The 15,226-nt window shown below is 44.9% G+C and overlaps 1 protein-coding gene across 1 annotated transcript; it reads right to left on the bottom strand.

Moving 5' to 3' along the window:
* Positions 1-112: 112 nt before the first annotated feature.
* Positions 113-15,132, bottom strand: LAMP3 (lysosomal associated membrane protein 3). The gene is made up of 7 exons (XM_054385751.1): positions 15,112-15,132; positions 14,030-14,111; positions 10,798-11,570; positions 9,354-9,476; positions 5,313-5,370; positions 3,823-3,990; positions 113-252 (listed from the first exon to the last, which is right to left on the bottom strand). The coding sequence occupies exons 1-7, from the start codon at positions 15,130-15,132 to the stop codon at positions 113-115; spliced, it is 1,365 nt and encodes a 454-aa protein (XP_054241726.1).
* Between the last annotated feature and the right edge of the window lie 94 nt (positions 15,133-15,226).

Raw genomic sequence — 15,226 nt, 5'->3', positions numbered from 1 at the left:
ATGGTGTCATCCCACTTAAAAAGGTGGCCTCAGGGCCTTGAGGTTACCAAATAGAAGCTAAAACTCTGTAACTCCTCTGCTTGCTACACACACTTGGAAGTTCAAGGGCACCTCAGATACGCTCATATCCTCTGTGTGGCTTTCTTCGGGAAATCAGGAAAGTGGCAAACACAATGACAAACAATCCCAGGATACTCAGGCCCACTGCAATGGGAGCTGCTCTGCTGCTTTTATCAGGAAAACATTCTTCTTCTGAAAATAAAAGGAGATCAGAGAGTGTGTTATAGCAGATCACCATAATCCTAGACTATACATTCCAGGAAAGTTAGCAAATACAAGCTAGAAGTTCTCAAAACATTGGCTTCTTTTTCCTTTTTCCTAAGTTATTCCATTTTCATCTGTGGTGAATCTCATGTCAAGAAAACAATATTTACCCCTTTCAAAATATCTGCATGCTTCGTTGGAGAATGACTCTGCTCTTTCATGTCCACAGCAATTGTTTTACCATCAAGACCAGTACATACACACAGCAGGAGGCTTTCTTACTGCTAGCAGATGTGGAGCATCACACTATGAAGTGCAAGTCTAAAAACGAAGAGTAATACACACCCTGCATGGACAAAAACTGCTCCTGTGTAGCATCTAATTGCTTCCACCCAGTAAAAAGGATGAGGCTAGTGAAGGGACCCCATAGTGCACCACATCATTAGTGCAGAAAAGCTCCTAGTTAACTTAGTATTTCCTAAGAAAAATCAAATCCTAATTGTTCTCTGTGTTGAATTCAGAATATTTGTTGATAATTGTGGCTTACTCGGAACATCAAGAGATTGGACTTAGTCCAGGAGGTTGCTTAGCAGTATCATTGTAGTTTTATTGTACATGTGATGATATCAGAAAAGCTTTTGACATAAGTAATGCCTTTTAAGAACCATCCAAAAATATATTCTCCCCAAACATACCTCTTCAGTATAGAGGGGACAAATCCTGACTTTCTGTGTCCTTGCCCAAATAAATATTCAAGTCATCCTCTGATTATCTGCAAAGTTATGACTTAAAAATGAACTTCCAGGCTGGGGCAAAATGGCAGCTTTCCTATGAATAAAGTGTACTAGCTGGGTCACTGGCATAAATGGAATATTTACCTAAATAACAATGGCAGGATCAGTCTCCAATTCACACTACAACAAGTGCAGTCCTAGGAGTGAAGGCAAGGTCTGGGAATGGTCAGTAATGTGTTATCCCAGAACGGGATCAGACCTACATCTTCCATTCAGTCTATAGGAATGGTCCTTCCTTGGTCTCCAGAGTGTCAAGCACAATGCTTTGAGTGGCACCAAGTAGCAAACTATCCTCTAAGCAGGTTCAGCTAAACCCCAAAGTGTATATCAGCTTAGCAGGGAATCCAGTTTATACCTAGGGTAGGAGGGAGATCAAACACCCTCTATCCCTTTCACTTCCTGTGGCTTTTCCAAGGCAGATTTTTTCAGCACTCTAGATAAAAGCCTCTGTTATTACCTAATTCTGATGATTGTGCTGGCACAGATTGTAGCTTAGCTTGGGTTTTTCCTCAGTGGGAATCTTTACACCAACAGTGGGCAGTTAGCCCAGGGAGCATGCGGAGTGCATGACGTCATGTCACAGCTCCAGAGCCTCCACACAGCTCTCTCCAAAATCTAGTCCTCTTCTCTGACCCAAATGGTGATTTCATGTGGTGCAGTACCACAAAGCCAAAGCCATCAGCAGTCTGCTAGACACTGCCTTTTAAAGGCTTTGTCTGGTTAATTCAGCCTGCTGTTAGGGAAGTGAGTATTTGCATTTGGGTATTGTAGAAACCTGAGATGTTTGAATTGGCCATTTTGCTTTGACAAAACCTTGGACTATGGACTCTAGAAATTGGGTTTGATATACTGAAGCGCAGTCCAGAAGACACTTTATAGCTTTCCAGACTTAAACAGGGCAAGCTGTTGATGTAACTGCTGCAGTCTGTACAAAATTGTAAGGAACTCAAAAGTGACAATCGTTAATGCTGCCTTTGTCTTCCCTTTTTAAAGACAAGCAACAGAAGTGAAACCACCAGCCCTGAGACACCCGAGGGGAGGAGTTTGGTGGTGTGTGCAGAGCCATTGCTCCACTGGGGGTTTTGTCTTTCAAAGATCTGCATACACAGCAGAGGTACATAGGAGTTTCATAACTATTTCATGGCCACTGGGGAATTATTTCAGAGGCAGCCCCTTGATTAAGAGCAAAACTAATTTAATTTTGTATATGCTATTGATTATCAGAGATTTGCCTGGCCTATATGTGGGGGTGGGGTAAGGAAATTGGTTTTTAACTGTCTCTGATAGAGGTGAGGCCATACCAAAACCCCATAATTGAACTCACTTATTGTACATATTTGAATGAAAACGTGGGGACCAGATGGGATCCCATGAGGTGTTCCAATTCAGTGTTATCCCATAAAAAAAATCTTCATGAGGATGAGAGCTCAGATTGGATTCCCAGTGTGGCTTTTAAGAACTTAAAGAAAAGAATGAGGGAAAAAGAAGTCTGTGTGTTAAAAAAGCCTGAAATGTTGTTTCCCTTTAAAATCCTTTTAAAATAAGAAAGGCAGCCAAAATGGCTCAGACAGAGCTAAACTGCATAAAAAGTGAGATCTGAAGTAAAAAGAGAAGCGACGATATTTTGTAAGCACACAGAAAGTCAAATGTCAGAAGAAGGGAATGTTTTGTTAGTGCATCTGAAGGGCTGAAGAGTTAAGAAGCCTGTCTGTCCACCTGAGTTCTTGTATGGAAATCACAGAAATATGAAGTTGTACAATTTGAAAGAGACCACAAGGTCTCATCTAGTCCAACTCTCTGCTTTTTGTAGAAGCTTTTTTCATACATCTCATAAGAAGCAGAAGAGTAGACTGTGAGGGTGCCCATACTGTGGAACACAGGAGTTTCCTAGTACACCCAGCAGGCCTGGATCCTACAGCCTGGCCAGGTCCAGGCTGCATCACTGGACATGAAACAAGGACGACAACATCTCATTTCCCTGTGGAAGGAACTCTGGGGGTGGGTGCAGGGAAGAAGTTATGATGAGCCCAAATACATTCTGTCAGTGTGGGCAGTCTGGAGACCAAGGGAGTCAGTACTGGCCTGTCTGAATTTTACTAAATGATGTGGTTGCCTCTTTGTGGCTGTACTCAAGAGAAGACAAACTGCAGAGCTGAGCATCACATTTAATTCTGAATCTGGGAGCATGCCGGTTGTGCTTCTCCTCAGGAGGACATTTTGTCATGTCTAGACCCAGCTGCTCTGACAGTATCATCCTGCATTGACAAATATCCCTTATTAGCTGGCAGTTTTGCTGCTGCAGCTGTGGGACTTTGTGAGTGTCAAGAGCCTCTCAAAATAGCTAAAATCTGACTGTATTGAGAACAGTGACCTTGAACTGAATTGTACATACTGGGGGGAGGGAAGGGAGTGTTGGGCAATGCAACAGTTGTGAGCAGACCTCTACTTGCTCTGAGAGAAAACGGGTGAAGAGTAAAACTGTGGCTATAAATATGAACATTTTTAACGAGAAAGTGAAACCAAGTACTGAATATGCAGGAGGAAAAGATACTTTTCCACCTTCCATAGATGTGTTGAAGATGATTTGGGAAAGGGTGAGAATAGAGCAGTGGGCAGGTTACATTAATTTGGGAAATATCACAAAGTTGTGATTGTGCCAGAGGTGTAACGGGACCGCTGCATGGGTAGAGTTGTCATCTAGCAGATTTTATCTATCAGGCTAGCAGAGATCTCAGAAGGGTGGAAAAGATATCCTTCTACTTACCTTTTCCAAATTGGTTGCTGACCATATCAAATGCCTGCAGCTGCATATTAACAAAGAGCAGCTGGAAATTCTTCTCCAAGCTGAAGATCTGCTTGCTGGTACACTTAAAGGAATTCCCCAGCTTTGTTGGAAACAGCTTTTTCTCTATGGCTGCATAGTAAAGCATACCTGGAGGCCATAAACAGAGATAGATGAGACTCCACACTAACTTTTGGAATCAACATATTTCTGAGGATTGCTGATGCTTTGGCAGAGCAGCAGTCACAGATGTGACTCAAGTATGGACATGGCTAAAATTTCAGGTGCCTCTTCAAATCACATTTTAACAGCCTCAGTGTGCAAGAGGGGGTTAGGATTCTTACAAGAGCAGATAACTATCTAGATCTCCATCATGGCTATTTCCATACAAAAGAGAGAGGCCATCTCTAGCATAGGAACTGGACATATCTAGTCTATGTTGCTTATGTATTAAACAGGTTTCTAAACATATTTCAGTGCCACAGTACTTTGCAGAACATATGGCTGAAGTCCAAAGCATGAAAAGATCTTGAAAGCAGATAGATCAGTATAAGACAAAATCCTCTAACATCACCAAATCCATTACTGTATGTCAAACACCTGCAAGCACAACAGTGCAGCGTGCTCTTGGTCCTCCTCAGGCAAAATCTCTGAGCTTCCAAAAAGCTCAGTGCACACACCTGGTCAAGCTCCTGATCTGGTTTTCGTCTTTCAAGGACGGAAGTCAATCCAAATATTTATGAGTAACAAATGTAGAAGTGACATAATATGGTCATTGGCCTGTCAGAGATTTGATACAGTGGGAAGAATTTGTGCAAAATTAATGTCAGAGGAAATCTTAAGCAATGGCTCAGAATTTTTCTCTCTGACTTAAATGATGTTCTCTTAGCATTTCTTGGGAGGTAGCTTCTGGGGCAGCTCCTGAAGGTTCAAATTACAAGAATCAGGGTACACAAGACAAAGAAAATCCAATCACCTAAGAAGAGCATGGACAAGGTCTAAGATTCCAGGATGATTTGAAGAACTTCAGCCTGGATCCAAGTCATTATTTTTGCCAACCCAAAATGTTAGGCATGTCTTCTCTCCATATTGGTGTATTTGAAATCTAGACCCAGCTCTGCATTTCTCTGATTCAGATACTGGATTCATTAAGTTTGATTAATCAAACTGCAAAGGTGCATGCAACTGAATGAGTCACAGCATTTTTGTGTGTTTGCAGGTAAAAGCACTGAGGACTGTTTTGTATCTTAAATTTGGGATTGAATTAATCTCTATTCTGACAGAGGTGGGGCAGGGAAAGTTTGTGATGACAAAAGGAAATTTGAACAATTCTGATAAAACTGCAGTTCAGTCCCTTCTCTTGAATGACATTTTGAAAGCAGGATAAAACACAGAATTTGCAAAATCTAGTGTTTTAAAGACATGAAAGCCCAGAACAGTTTGATAGGAAAATAAGTGTAAAATTCACTGACCTTCAGAAGATAACTGCAAGCTTGTCCCAATTTTACTGACATAGTATGATGGAGCTTGCTGAAAAATAAGATATCTCTTTACTTGCAATACCTCCTCTTTTTGTTTTACTTGTAATACTTCCTCTTATTTGTGAAAAACAATACAGTTCACCACAGCACAATGGTCACAAAGAATCTCCCAAAGAAACACATTTTAAAGCACCTCCTCCAAGATCCAAGACCCACCTTGCTTGGATGTATTTTTTTTTCTTTGCCAAGTGATTGCACCTAATGGCCAAGAGGCTGGTGTAATGCAGCAGTGGCAACTACAGCACCACTGCAGTTCTGCTCAGTTCCATGAAGTTGGACCATGCAGCTGCTCAAGCTAGACATTTGTGTGATAGCTCTGGTGATCAAAAGTAGGAGGAAGTCAAGCAGACAGCATACACTGCACAAATTAACAGGCACGTGATAAGGCTGTGTTATCTTTTATTTGCCCATCCTTCTTTTATTCAGTGTCCCTACAATGCTCTCCTGAGTAATCCTTCACAGAACTAATCCATGCTGACCCCCAGCCTGATTGCTTGCAGGACCTAAGCCTACAGCTTTCAGAGTAGCCAGGAGGCTCAGTGCACTGTAGCCATAGCTGCCCTTCAGGTGAGCAAACTGCAGAAAGCAGCAGTGCTGCTGTGTTCATCATTGGTTTGAACTGGGAAAGGACAGCAACAAGCTGAGAGCTGGGAGCTCCTTACATGCTAGCACCACTCATTTTCTGTTTTGCCTGCCAACAGCAGTCTCTGCAAATGAGGAAACGGCAGCCTGGCTGTGTAGGGTAGAAATAAGTGTACTTTCCACCCTGCTGACACTGTTAGCTCTTGCTGGCCTTTCTTTCATATGCTTGCAGACTGCTGACATGGAAAGCACCTGGTACAATTGCACAGAGCAAAATTTCCAGCTAAGTGTCCTGCCTGCACGTGCCTTAAACTCCTGGTGCAACCTGAACGCTGTCCTCCCCTAGACACTCACAAGGTGACAGCTAACCCTAGGAGGTTTCCCCTGGTAGCAGTGTTGGAGTACAATGTAAGTCTTTATGTAGCAGCCCCACCACTCATTTTAATTCCAGCTGTGAGCACACGTGGAACTGGTGAATGCAACTGGTAGGTAGGTGGCAGGAGACATGACTGTCTCTCGTGGACCCAGTTTTAACATGCAATTTGAAACCTGGTAGGATGGATTGGGAAAGTTTAAGAAAGAAATACACCACAGAAGAAGCTCTCAGCATTATTCCTACTTAAAGACGTAAATAGGTCAAATAGTATCTTTTTTTTTTTTTCCTTTTTTTGGCAGCAGCATTATGTTCTGTTGAGCCACAGTTCCTAACTTTGCTTGGGGAAAACACCTGCTCCTACTTCACATCTTGTGGGCCGGTTACAAAACTTCCTTTTTTCAAGTTTTTTTGTAAAAGGCAGCTGGCAGCGGTGAGCTCTGAGCCAGCTGCTCACCTCCTGTTAACCCACACCAGCACCACAGCCCTGGGGCCTGATCCAGCTCCTCGTTCACCCGTGAACATCAGAAGTGCCACCACTGGAGCACTCTTGGTTCAAAGCAGTTAGAGAGGCCGTGGGGGCCAAACATGAAAAAAGGCAGCAAAAGGATTTATTATTAACTTGAATTTCAAAGAAGTCTAAGCCAAGCCCTGCTATGCTCTTGAGGCTTATCTTTAAGTGAAGGGTGGGTTGTCTAATGCTGTGCCAACAACCACCTTTTCTCAGGGCAAGACAGGTCAAGTGCCTCCTGCAGGTTCACATCACTCTCCTTAGCGCTGTGGCTTTCGTGGGTACTCGAATCACCAGACTTTTTCCAAGGATCCTTGTAACACAGAAAATGTTCCCTTTCTTGCAGGAAGCATAGGTTTAAAGCAAACACTCACCATCTGAAATGATCCTTTGTTTTACAACAGCTCCTGCATTTTTAACCTCACTTTCCTTCTGTAGGTTTTAAAAAGCTCTGCAGAATTACAGAATGGTAGGGGGTGGAAGGGACCTCTGGAAGTCATCAAGTTCAACTAAAAATCCAGGTGGTTTTTTTAATCAAAATTCTTTTTCTGCTCAAGCATGCATGAATCAGGTTTGGTATAAGATATCACCTCAACATGAGGAGAAACTTCTTTACAGTGAGGGTGATGTAGCACTGGAACAGGCTGCCCAGGGGGGTTGTGGAGTCTCATTTTCTGGAGACTTTCAAAACCCAGCTGGATGCATTCCTGTGTAGGCTACCCTAGGTGAACCTGCTTTGGCAGGGGGGTTGGACTCAGTGATCTCTGGAGGTCCCTTCCAACCTCTAATGTACTGTGTACTGTACTGTGGTACTGGGATAACTTGCTGTTGCCTCTTGGACCTTCTGTGGAAATGACTGATTTACCGTTTGTACTTTTATTAATTGTCGCTAATTTGAGCTTGGAACCAGGCTGTAAGATTGACATTTTGGCTTGGTTAATTGAAGGACACAGAGCAGCAGCAATGGTCAGATGCAGCTCTGAGCTGCTGTGGAGCTCCAGGACATGCCTTAATGCGTGTTACACTCACCCAGAGTCTGACAGGATCCAAACTGTGCTATGTTCCTCCCTGATCATTAATGGCTTTATGCACAGTTATTATCTTCTGTCCCTAGCCCTGCTGGCATCACCAGCCAGCCCTTATTAGCTCTCAGATAAATAGTACTGCATGCTGCCTCCCAAAATGTGTCAGCTGTCTGGGAAGCAAGAGGGTGGCTGCACTCAGCAGTTTTCTCCTGTGGCTAGAATATTCTTGGTGGTTTATGGCAAAGCCTCATCCACATACAATGTGCTCCCAGGGGGCAACATGGCACCAACAGACAAAAAGAAAGCTCATTTTCCCACCATGTAAGCAGGGCCTCTCTCTAGCCCAAGTTTCTGTGTGTACTTATAAGTCTCTCCTGCGTGGTGCATTTTAAGGGTACTTATCTACAATTTTATTGTAGTTTGCTTGTTTGGAATTTTCCACTGAGAAATGAGACGAAATCAGGCCCCTTCAGCTGCAAATGTGCTGCACCTCCTGGGCACTTACAGCTGCACAGGTTGCCCTTGGATATAACAACCACAGCTGGCTGCTGGCTGGGCAGTTGTGATGCTTGGCATTTACAGGAAGCAAATAGCTAACCTCACCTGCACTCAGGTGGTCTCTGAGACACCATTTTGTAAGAGCAATTTGGTAGTGAGTCAGAGCTCCAGTGATGTAGCACTGGAACAGGCTGCCCAGAGAGGCTGTGGAGTTGTCTTCTCTGGAGACTTTCAAAACCCACCTGGATGCATTCCTGTGTGGCCTGCCCTAGATGATCCTGCTTTGTCAGGGAGGTTGGACTCAGTCTCTAGAGGTCCCTTCCAACTCCTAATATTCTCTGGTTCTTGGGAAGGACAGGAGTAGAATCATAGAATCAGTCAGGGTTGGAAGGGACCACAAGGAAGGGACCAGTTCCAACCCCCTGGACACCTCACACTACATCAGGCTGGCCAGAGCCTCATCCAGCCTGGCTGCAAACACCTCCAGGGATGGGACCTCAACCACCTCCCTGGACAACCCATTCCAGGCTCTCACCACTCATGGTGAAGAACTTCTTCCTCACATCCAGCCTGAATCTCCCCACTTCCAGCTTTATTCCATTCCCCCTAGTCCTATCACTCCCTGATATCCTAAAAAGTCCCTCCCCAGCTTTCTTGTAGGCCCCCTTCAGATACTGAAAAGCCACAATAAGGTCACCTCAGAGCCTTTTCTTCTCCAGACTGAACAGCCTTAACTCTTTCAGTCTCTCCTCATAGGAGAGGTGCTCCAGCCCTCTGCTCATCCTGGTGGCCCTTCTCTGGACACATTCCAGCATGTCCATATCCCTCTTGTAATAGGGGAGTAGTAGTGCCTTATGCACAAGTAGAAAACTAAGACAGAGGTGGTTAAAATGCCTTTTCCTACAGCACAAACTGGATCAAAGGCAGCCTAAGTTTCAGTTCCCCAGTCCTAAACACCTCTTTTCTTTCAGTGCAACAATTACCTTTACAAAGGTGAAGTTTACAAATCCTCCACTGAAGGTTATGTTCAGCTCAGACTCCACCATCCCACAGCTTCCAGATGTCAGTGTTCTGTTGGGGTTGACAACCACATACTCCATCCGCTTCTGTGGAGAGAAGAGACATTGCAGGGCTGCTGCTGAACAGATAGGAAACTTAATATGAAACACACAGAGATTTGTAACTGTTCTCTTGTTTGTTTGCTGTTCTGTTGTTGCTTGTACCACATGCCAGTGGTTGCAGCAGCCTAATTGCTCTCTGCCAGGGTTGTTCCCCACTCGTAAACCATAAAGCACTCATCTGACACATCACTGACCTGTTAAGCTGGCAGAAAAATAATTGTTTTCTGCTCATTCCGTGAACTGATACAATTCAGATGAGGACCAGTGCTAATTTTGTAAGCGGAAGCAGTGTGAATGTGTGCCTGAAGGTAGAGGAAAGATTAAGACAGAGGCAGGCACTAACTGGTCTGGCTTCAACATGTGTTGCTCTTCGTAACACCCCAGCCTCCTCATTATGTCCTGCACAGTTCATTTCTAGTGTCTACCAGCCCACACTGTAGTCTGAAAAGAGAACTCTGCAGCCCTGAATACACTTTGGCTCCTTCAGTCTCATCTTAAACACAACTTACTTTTGTACATCTCCCTGTGGTCTGGTGAGGTTGAGAATCATGCTTCTAGCCTGGCTTCCACCAGGATGGGGGATGAAAACTGCTTTTAGCAAAATTAGATACTCATCCTGTGTTTGAAATATTCATATCTCAAACAAGAATATTTGGATTTGTAATGAGTCTGGCTTGAGGCATATGAACTCAAGAGCCTGAAGATGTAACCACATATATTGTATTAATGGAGGCTATGAAACCCAAAGTCTTAAGGACATAACCACCATTTTGGGGTTTATAAAGTCTTTTGCCTGATCATTCACAGTGGATAACTGTGAGGAGAGGGTACCAGCTCCCCAGGTCTCCTGCTCTCATCCAGCCTGGCTGTTCCTGTGATCCTAAAATCTCCTTGTGTCAGAACATCAAGACAACCCACCACTGAATCCAAGTCTGTGAACTGACAATTTCCTGCTTTCATTACATCTCTCAATGTCAATTCCTTCACTGAAGTGAGTTCTGATTTATACTAGTCACCCATTCTGGGAAACACAAATAACACTGAAGGCTCATCTCCCCCTGCCAGTATGCTACCATACAGACATGAGTGAAATAAGAAAGCACCAGTATGTCCAACTGGCATCATCATGCAGGCCAGAGTAGAGCAGCTGAGATGCTGTGGCACAGAAAAGGCCTGGGACTGGTAGCACACCACTTATTCTTATCATGCAAGCCAGCTTCTGAAAGTTGCTTTGAAAGAAGAGTAAATTCCAGCTGACAAAGAAACAGTCATCACAAAGCTCAGCCTCGTAGTGCTTTCACCTCACCTTCTGTGTATTTTGAGCCATCAGCTGCAAGCCCACAACCACTTTGACGCAGGTGCTGGTTCCATTGGTTACGACGTACGTGCCGGTGGGGATGGGAGCGGGCTGGGGCGCGGGAGCGGGGCTCGGAGTCGTCGTGGCCGACGGGATGGTGGTTTGAGTCCCGGGATGAATGGGGGTTGTGTCGGGCATGGCTGTGGTTGTTGGGCCTTTAGGTGCTGTTGTTTGATTTCCTGAGCCTGTGGTGGGCTTTACAGTTTGCATAGAGATGGCTGTAGTAGTTATGGCAGCAGCTGTCATTTGTGTGTTTGGTGTCGTGTTGTTTGTGGTTGTGTTTATGGCTGCTGCTGTCATTTTGGTGCTTAGGTGTGTTGTGGCTTGCTTGGTTGAGGACAAGGGGTATATGGTTGTGTTCTTCACTGTAGGTGTCACTGTTTCCATTGCCTGATTTGTAGCCTCACCATCTGCTGATGTTGTGGATACCACTGTAGAGTTCTGTTTGGTCACTTGTGTGGTGGTTCCTCCTGCCTTGGATGTTGTGTGATGACCTGGTGCTGTTGTTACCTGGTGCTGGTCTGTTGTCTGCACAGTTGTTCTATGGCTTATGGGTGTTGTTTCAAGAGAGCCTGTGCTGTTAAAATGAACTGTGGTGCCTTGACTGGATGAAGAATGATAAAAGGAAAGTGGCTGAGCAGAAGTAGCTGTGTGGTGGAAGGGTGTGGTTTCTGGAGACACTTCAACCCCCAGGGCCACTTCAGCAAAGCAGGAGGAAAATGCTGCAAAGAAACAAATAAGTCAGTATATAAGCCTTTACTTTTAACATTCCTGTTGATAGCCACAACATAACTGCAGTGAGTTTGTTACCAGTATGATTTTAATCTGGTTTTATTTTTTGTTTGGCTCCTGTCATTATAGGAGAGTGGAAGCAGACAGAATCACAGAATCATAGAATGGTTTGAGCTCATCTCGTTCCAACCCCTACCACTAGACCAGGCTGCTCAGGGCCTTATCCCATCTGGTCTTGAACATCTCCAGGGAGGGGGCATCCACAACCTGTGAGGGCACAGCCATGCTGCTAAACCTATTGGTTTGTCTTCTCAAAAAGCATTTGTCTACATGAGCTCCCATGGATGGGTAAGGATTGCTCTCTGGCTTCAACTAATGGTCTTGGCTCTTCTTGGATGGCTGTTGGAGGTAGTTTGGTAGCTCTGCTGTGCAAAGGGGAAGATGGCCTATGAGGTGCCTGACCTACTCTCCAGCTAAGACCTGCAGGACTTCACCGTGATGCCCACAGCATTGCCTCTTGTAGAGCTCGACAAAGGAGCTACCTGCACAGCTCCTGCCACCACAGCCCTTTTGGCAGCTCTGCCAACAAAAGGCATCACAGAACAATGAAGAATTGCAGTTCTGCATCCCTCTCTTAGTCTCCTTTGGTTTTTCCCTATACAACCAGCTCAAAACTTCATACAACCAACGTTTTGCTGAAAGGATGCATGTCCCCTGGTATGTACTTTCCTGGAGCAAGCAGCTGCAATCTCTTCATTTCACCTCAGCTTCAAAGTTGTGTGAATGCTGTGGGCACACATTTCTGCCCTGCAGGCCTCCATGCATGAAACACTCCAGGCCAAACCTCTCAGAAAAGGGTCAAGGCAGCTCTCAGATAACTGCAGGTGCTGGGCTGGGCCTGGAGCTCCCATTGTCATGCTTTAGTGACAAGTTTCAGTCAATGCCAGAAAAGGAATGTCACTGCTCTGCTGCTAGAAATTACAGTGGGAAGTGGAGCACTTTGTGCCATGAACTGGCTGTGGCACTTCTCAGTCTGCTGTCATCCTTGTAATGAGGTGAGTGAAAAAAACCTCTTGCTGTGGATTTTTCACCTTCTTGTCTAACCACATATTCATGCTGCTCAGCTGCAGAGCAGGTTTGTTCTGCTTTATTCTGCCCAGAAGAGATGCTCATGTTTAGCTGACTGATTTTGTGTGGACACAAAAACCTGACCCAGCTCCTACAATTACTGAAAAAAAAACAACCTCCCTGTCCAGCTCTGGTGTCTTTGGTTTGAGTCCTTGAGGAACTGGGAAAGCACCAAGATTTTCTGAGAGGCTTCAGTACTGTCATAGGTTCCCTCCAACACAGGAGCAGCTTCTGAAACCTCCAACCCATTAGACCTTTTTACCCTGAACTCTAATTACATTTAATTCCATATCTGCAGAGAAAGACTTGACTTTGTGTCATGAATAAAACATCATAACATCATTCCTTATTAAAGCAATGATCAAAAATGGATAAGGAGCTGAGGAAATAAGTTCTTTCTGTTCAAAAAGCTCTGTGCTGACCACTGGGTTATTAGTGTTCCTTCTCTCAGTCTGATCTTGCCCTCCTTTTATGTATCTGTTTTGGGGCTACTCCAGCAGACTCTGGCTATGAAGGGAGTGTGGGAAAGTAGAGCAGCTACAGCAGAAGATAATTGTCAAGTCCCTGGGCCATCTCCCAGCTCATTGCACTGGGAGAGGGATGGGGGTTGTTAACCCCATGATCCCTGTGTGCTTATGGCAAAATATACCACAGAAATCACCAGCCAGCTCAAACCTTTAGCCATTACATGGGTTAAACCACATTCTGTCCATCTTCACCTGGCAGATTTTGTACTGCTGCAGGGGTTGAGGGATGACTTAACATGCTGAGACACATCCTTGACCAGGCTGGCTCCACAGAGTTTCACAGAGCAGCATTAAAGATAGAACAGTGACTTCGTTGCTGAGATAAGCCCTGGGCTGCCTTCTCCAAGCTCACCTACATCACCCTGGCTTTCCTCATCATGTGCTGCATCTTGTCATGCAGACAAATGACTCAAGTAATGCTTCCTTAGTTTTGCTTCTGCTTGTCTCACTTGAGACCTTCAGTCAGTTCTGCTGGTCTGAAAGTTATTTTTAATTAAGAAAACACACCCCAACAGTCCGCTTCTTGCACTACTTTGAGCTGACTCTATCATGCAGAGTTTGTCACCACAGAGTGCAGTGGAACATACACAAGAAAACACCAAGCTAAGTCTGTACCAACTGCAATTAAATGTAGCTATTTGTAAGCAGTAGGACTTTAGTAAAGCCACTCTTAGTGTTAGCAACAAAACTATTGAAAGTCTTCAGTCTGCTAGGTGCTGTCCTGACAGAGAAGAAACAAAACTAGCATGGTCTACCTCGTTTTTCTGATAGAAATGATGAAGGATGTTACTCACCACAGGTGAAGGTCAGCAAGATGAAGTGCTGCATGCTCCCCTCCATGGCCAGCACAGCTGCAGGTTTGAGGTGCGTCTCGCCCTGCAGCCAGCAGAAAGGAAATCGAAGGTTTCCTGGGGACTGAAAAGTTTGACTTGATGCAGGGAGTGCTCAGTCACATGGCTGGAAAGGAGGTGGAGAGAAGGGGAGAGACCAATGCTTCTTGTCTGTGAACTACTGCAGAAGGAAATAAACGATGATTAGGAAAGAAAGTGAAAACAGAAAGAACTACTGGGGGGGAGGACAGGCTCTCTGCAGCTGAGGCCTGGGGCTCTGAAGGCCACATGAAGCTGCACAAATCTCTCTCTGGTTTTGGTGAGCTGGTGCAGACTGCAGCTGCACCACAGTGGAGGGTTACAACCTGTAAAATCAGTACTTTGGAAAGTACTTTCTTTAGGGCTAAACTCTTTCTTTTATGTTAAGGAACAGAAGAAGAGATGTGATCTTGAGCTATCTCTGCAGAGCACCTGCTAAAAGTGAGATGGGGCTGAGCAAAGCCCCAGCTTGCTCTGGTCCCAGCTGGAGACCATCAGCAGCCTTTGCTGTCTGATTCAGTTCTGCTCAAAGGACTGAGCTTGTGGAAGGAGGATCTTCTGGGCTGGCTCACTACTAGTGTTGAATCTAAACACCCTCCTCAGCAAGCAGCAATGCCTCACCTATGTCACGTGAAGTGGCTCTTGCAGAGCACACCAAGCTGGAGCAAGATGGACAAGTCCTGGCAAGTGTAACTGCACGCTAGAGATCCGCAACAGGAGAGCGTTGCTGCTGCTCATGTGTGGCTGGGTTTCCAACCCTGGGCCTTTGCCATGGAGCTTGCTTGGGGAACAACACAAGCACCACACTGGGATCTGGCATGGTCCTAATAATCCTTCATTTTCTTGTACCAGTATTGCACTGCAGTAACATGATGGGGCCAATGACTTGAGGACTCAGGTGAGGTGCACCAGCCTTTTCTTTGAAGAAATCTGGATGCCAGCAGAAATGAGTTCAAATTCATTTTGCTCTCTCTTATTGCATTGTGTTTCTACAATCTCATTTGTACCTGCTTGTCCACAGCATCCATTTGGGTCAATTAGTGCTCCCCAATAAACCCCTGGTAGCCAAAGTGCAAATATCTTGGGGCCAGCTATAATAAAGTTCTCCTACAACTCCTTTAC

This window comes from Indicator indicator, chromosome 13, assembly GCF_027791375.1.
Source record: "Indicator indicator isolate 239-I01 chromosome 13, UM_Iind_1.1, whole genome shotgun sequence".
Lineage (NCBI taxonomy): Eukaryota > Metazoa > Chordata > Aves > Piciformes > Indicatoridae > Indicator > Indicator indicator.
This window is presented reverse-complemented; position numbering and strand designations above follow the sequence as displayed.

Coding starts and splice junctions, on each gene's coding strand:
- LAMP3 (XM_054385751.1), bottom strand. CDS start 15,132: ATGGATGCTGTGGACAAGCAG. Junction 9,477..10,797: donor TGGCTCAAAATACACAGAAG/GTGAGGTGAAAG, acceptor TTCTCTCCACAG/AAGCGGATGGAGTATGTGGT. Junction 253..3,822: donor CAGCAACCAATTTGGAAAAG/GTAAGTAGAAGG, acceptor TTTTATTTTCAG/AAGAAGAATGTTTTCCTGAT.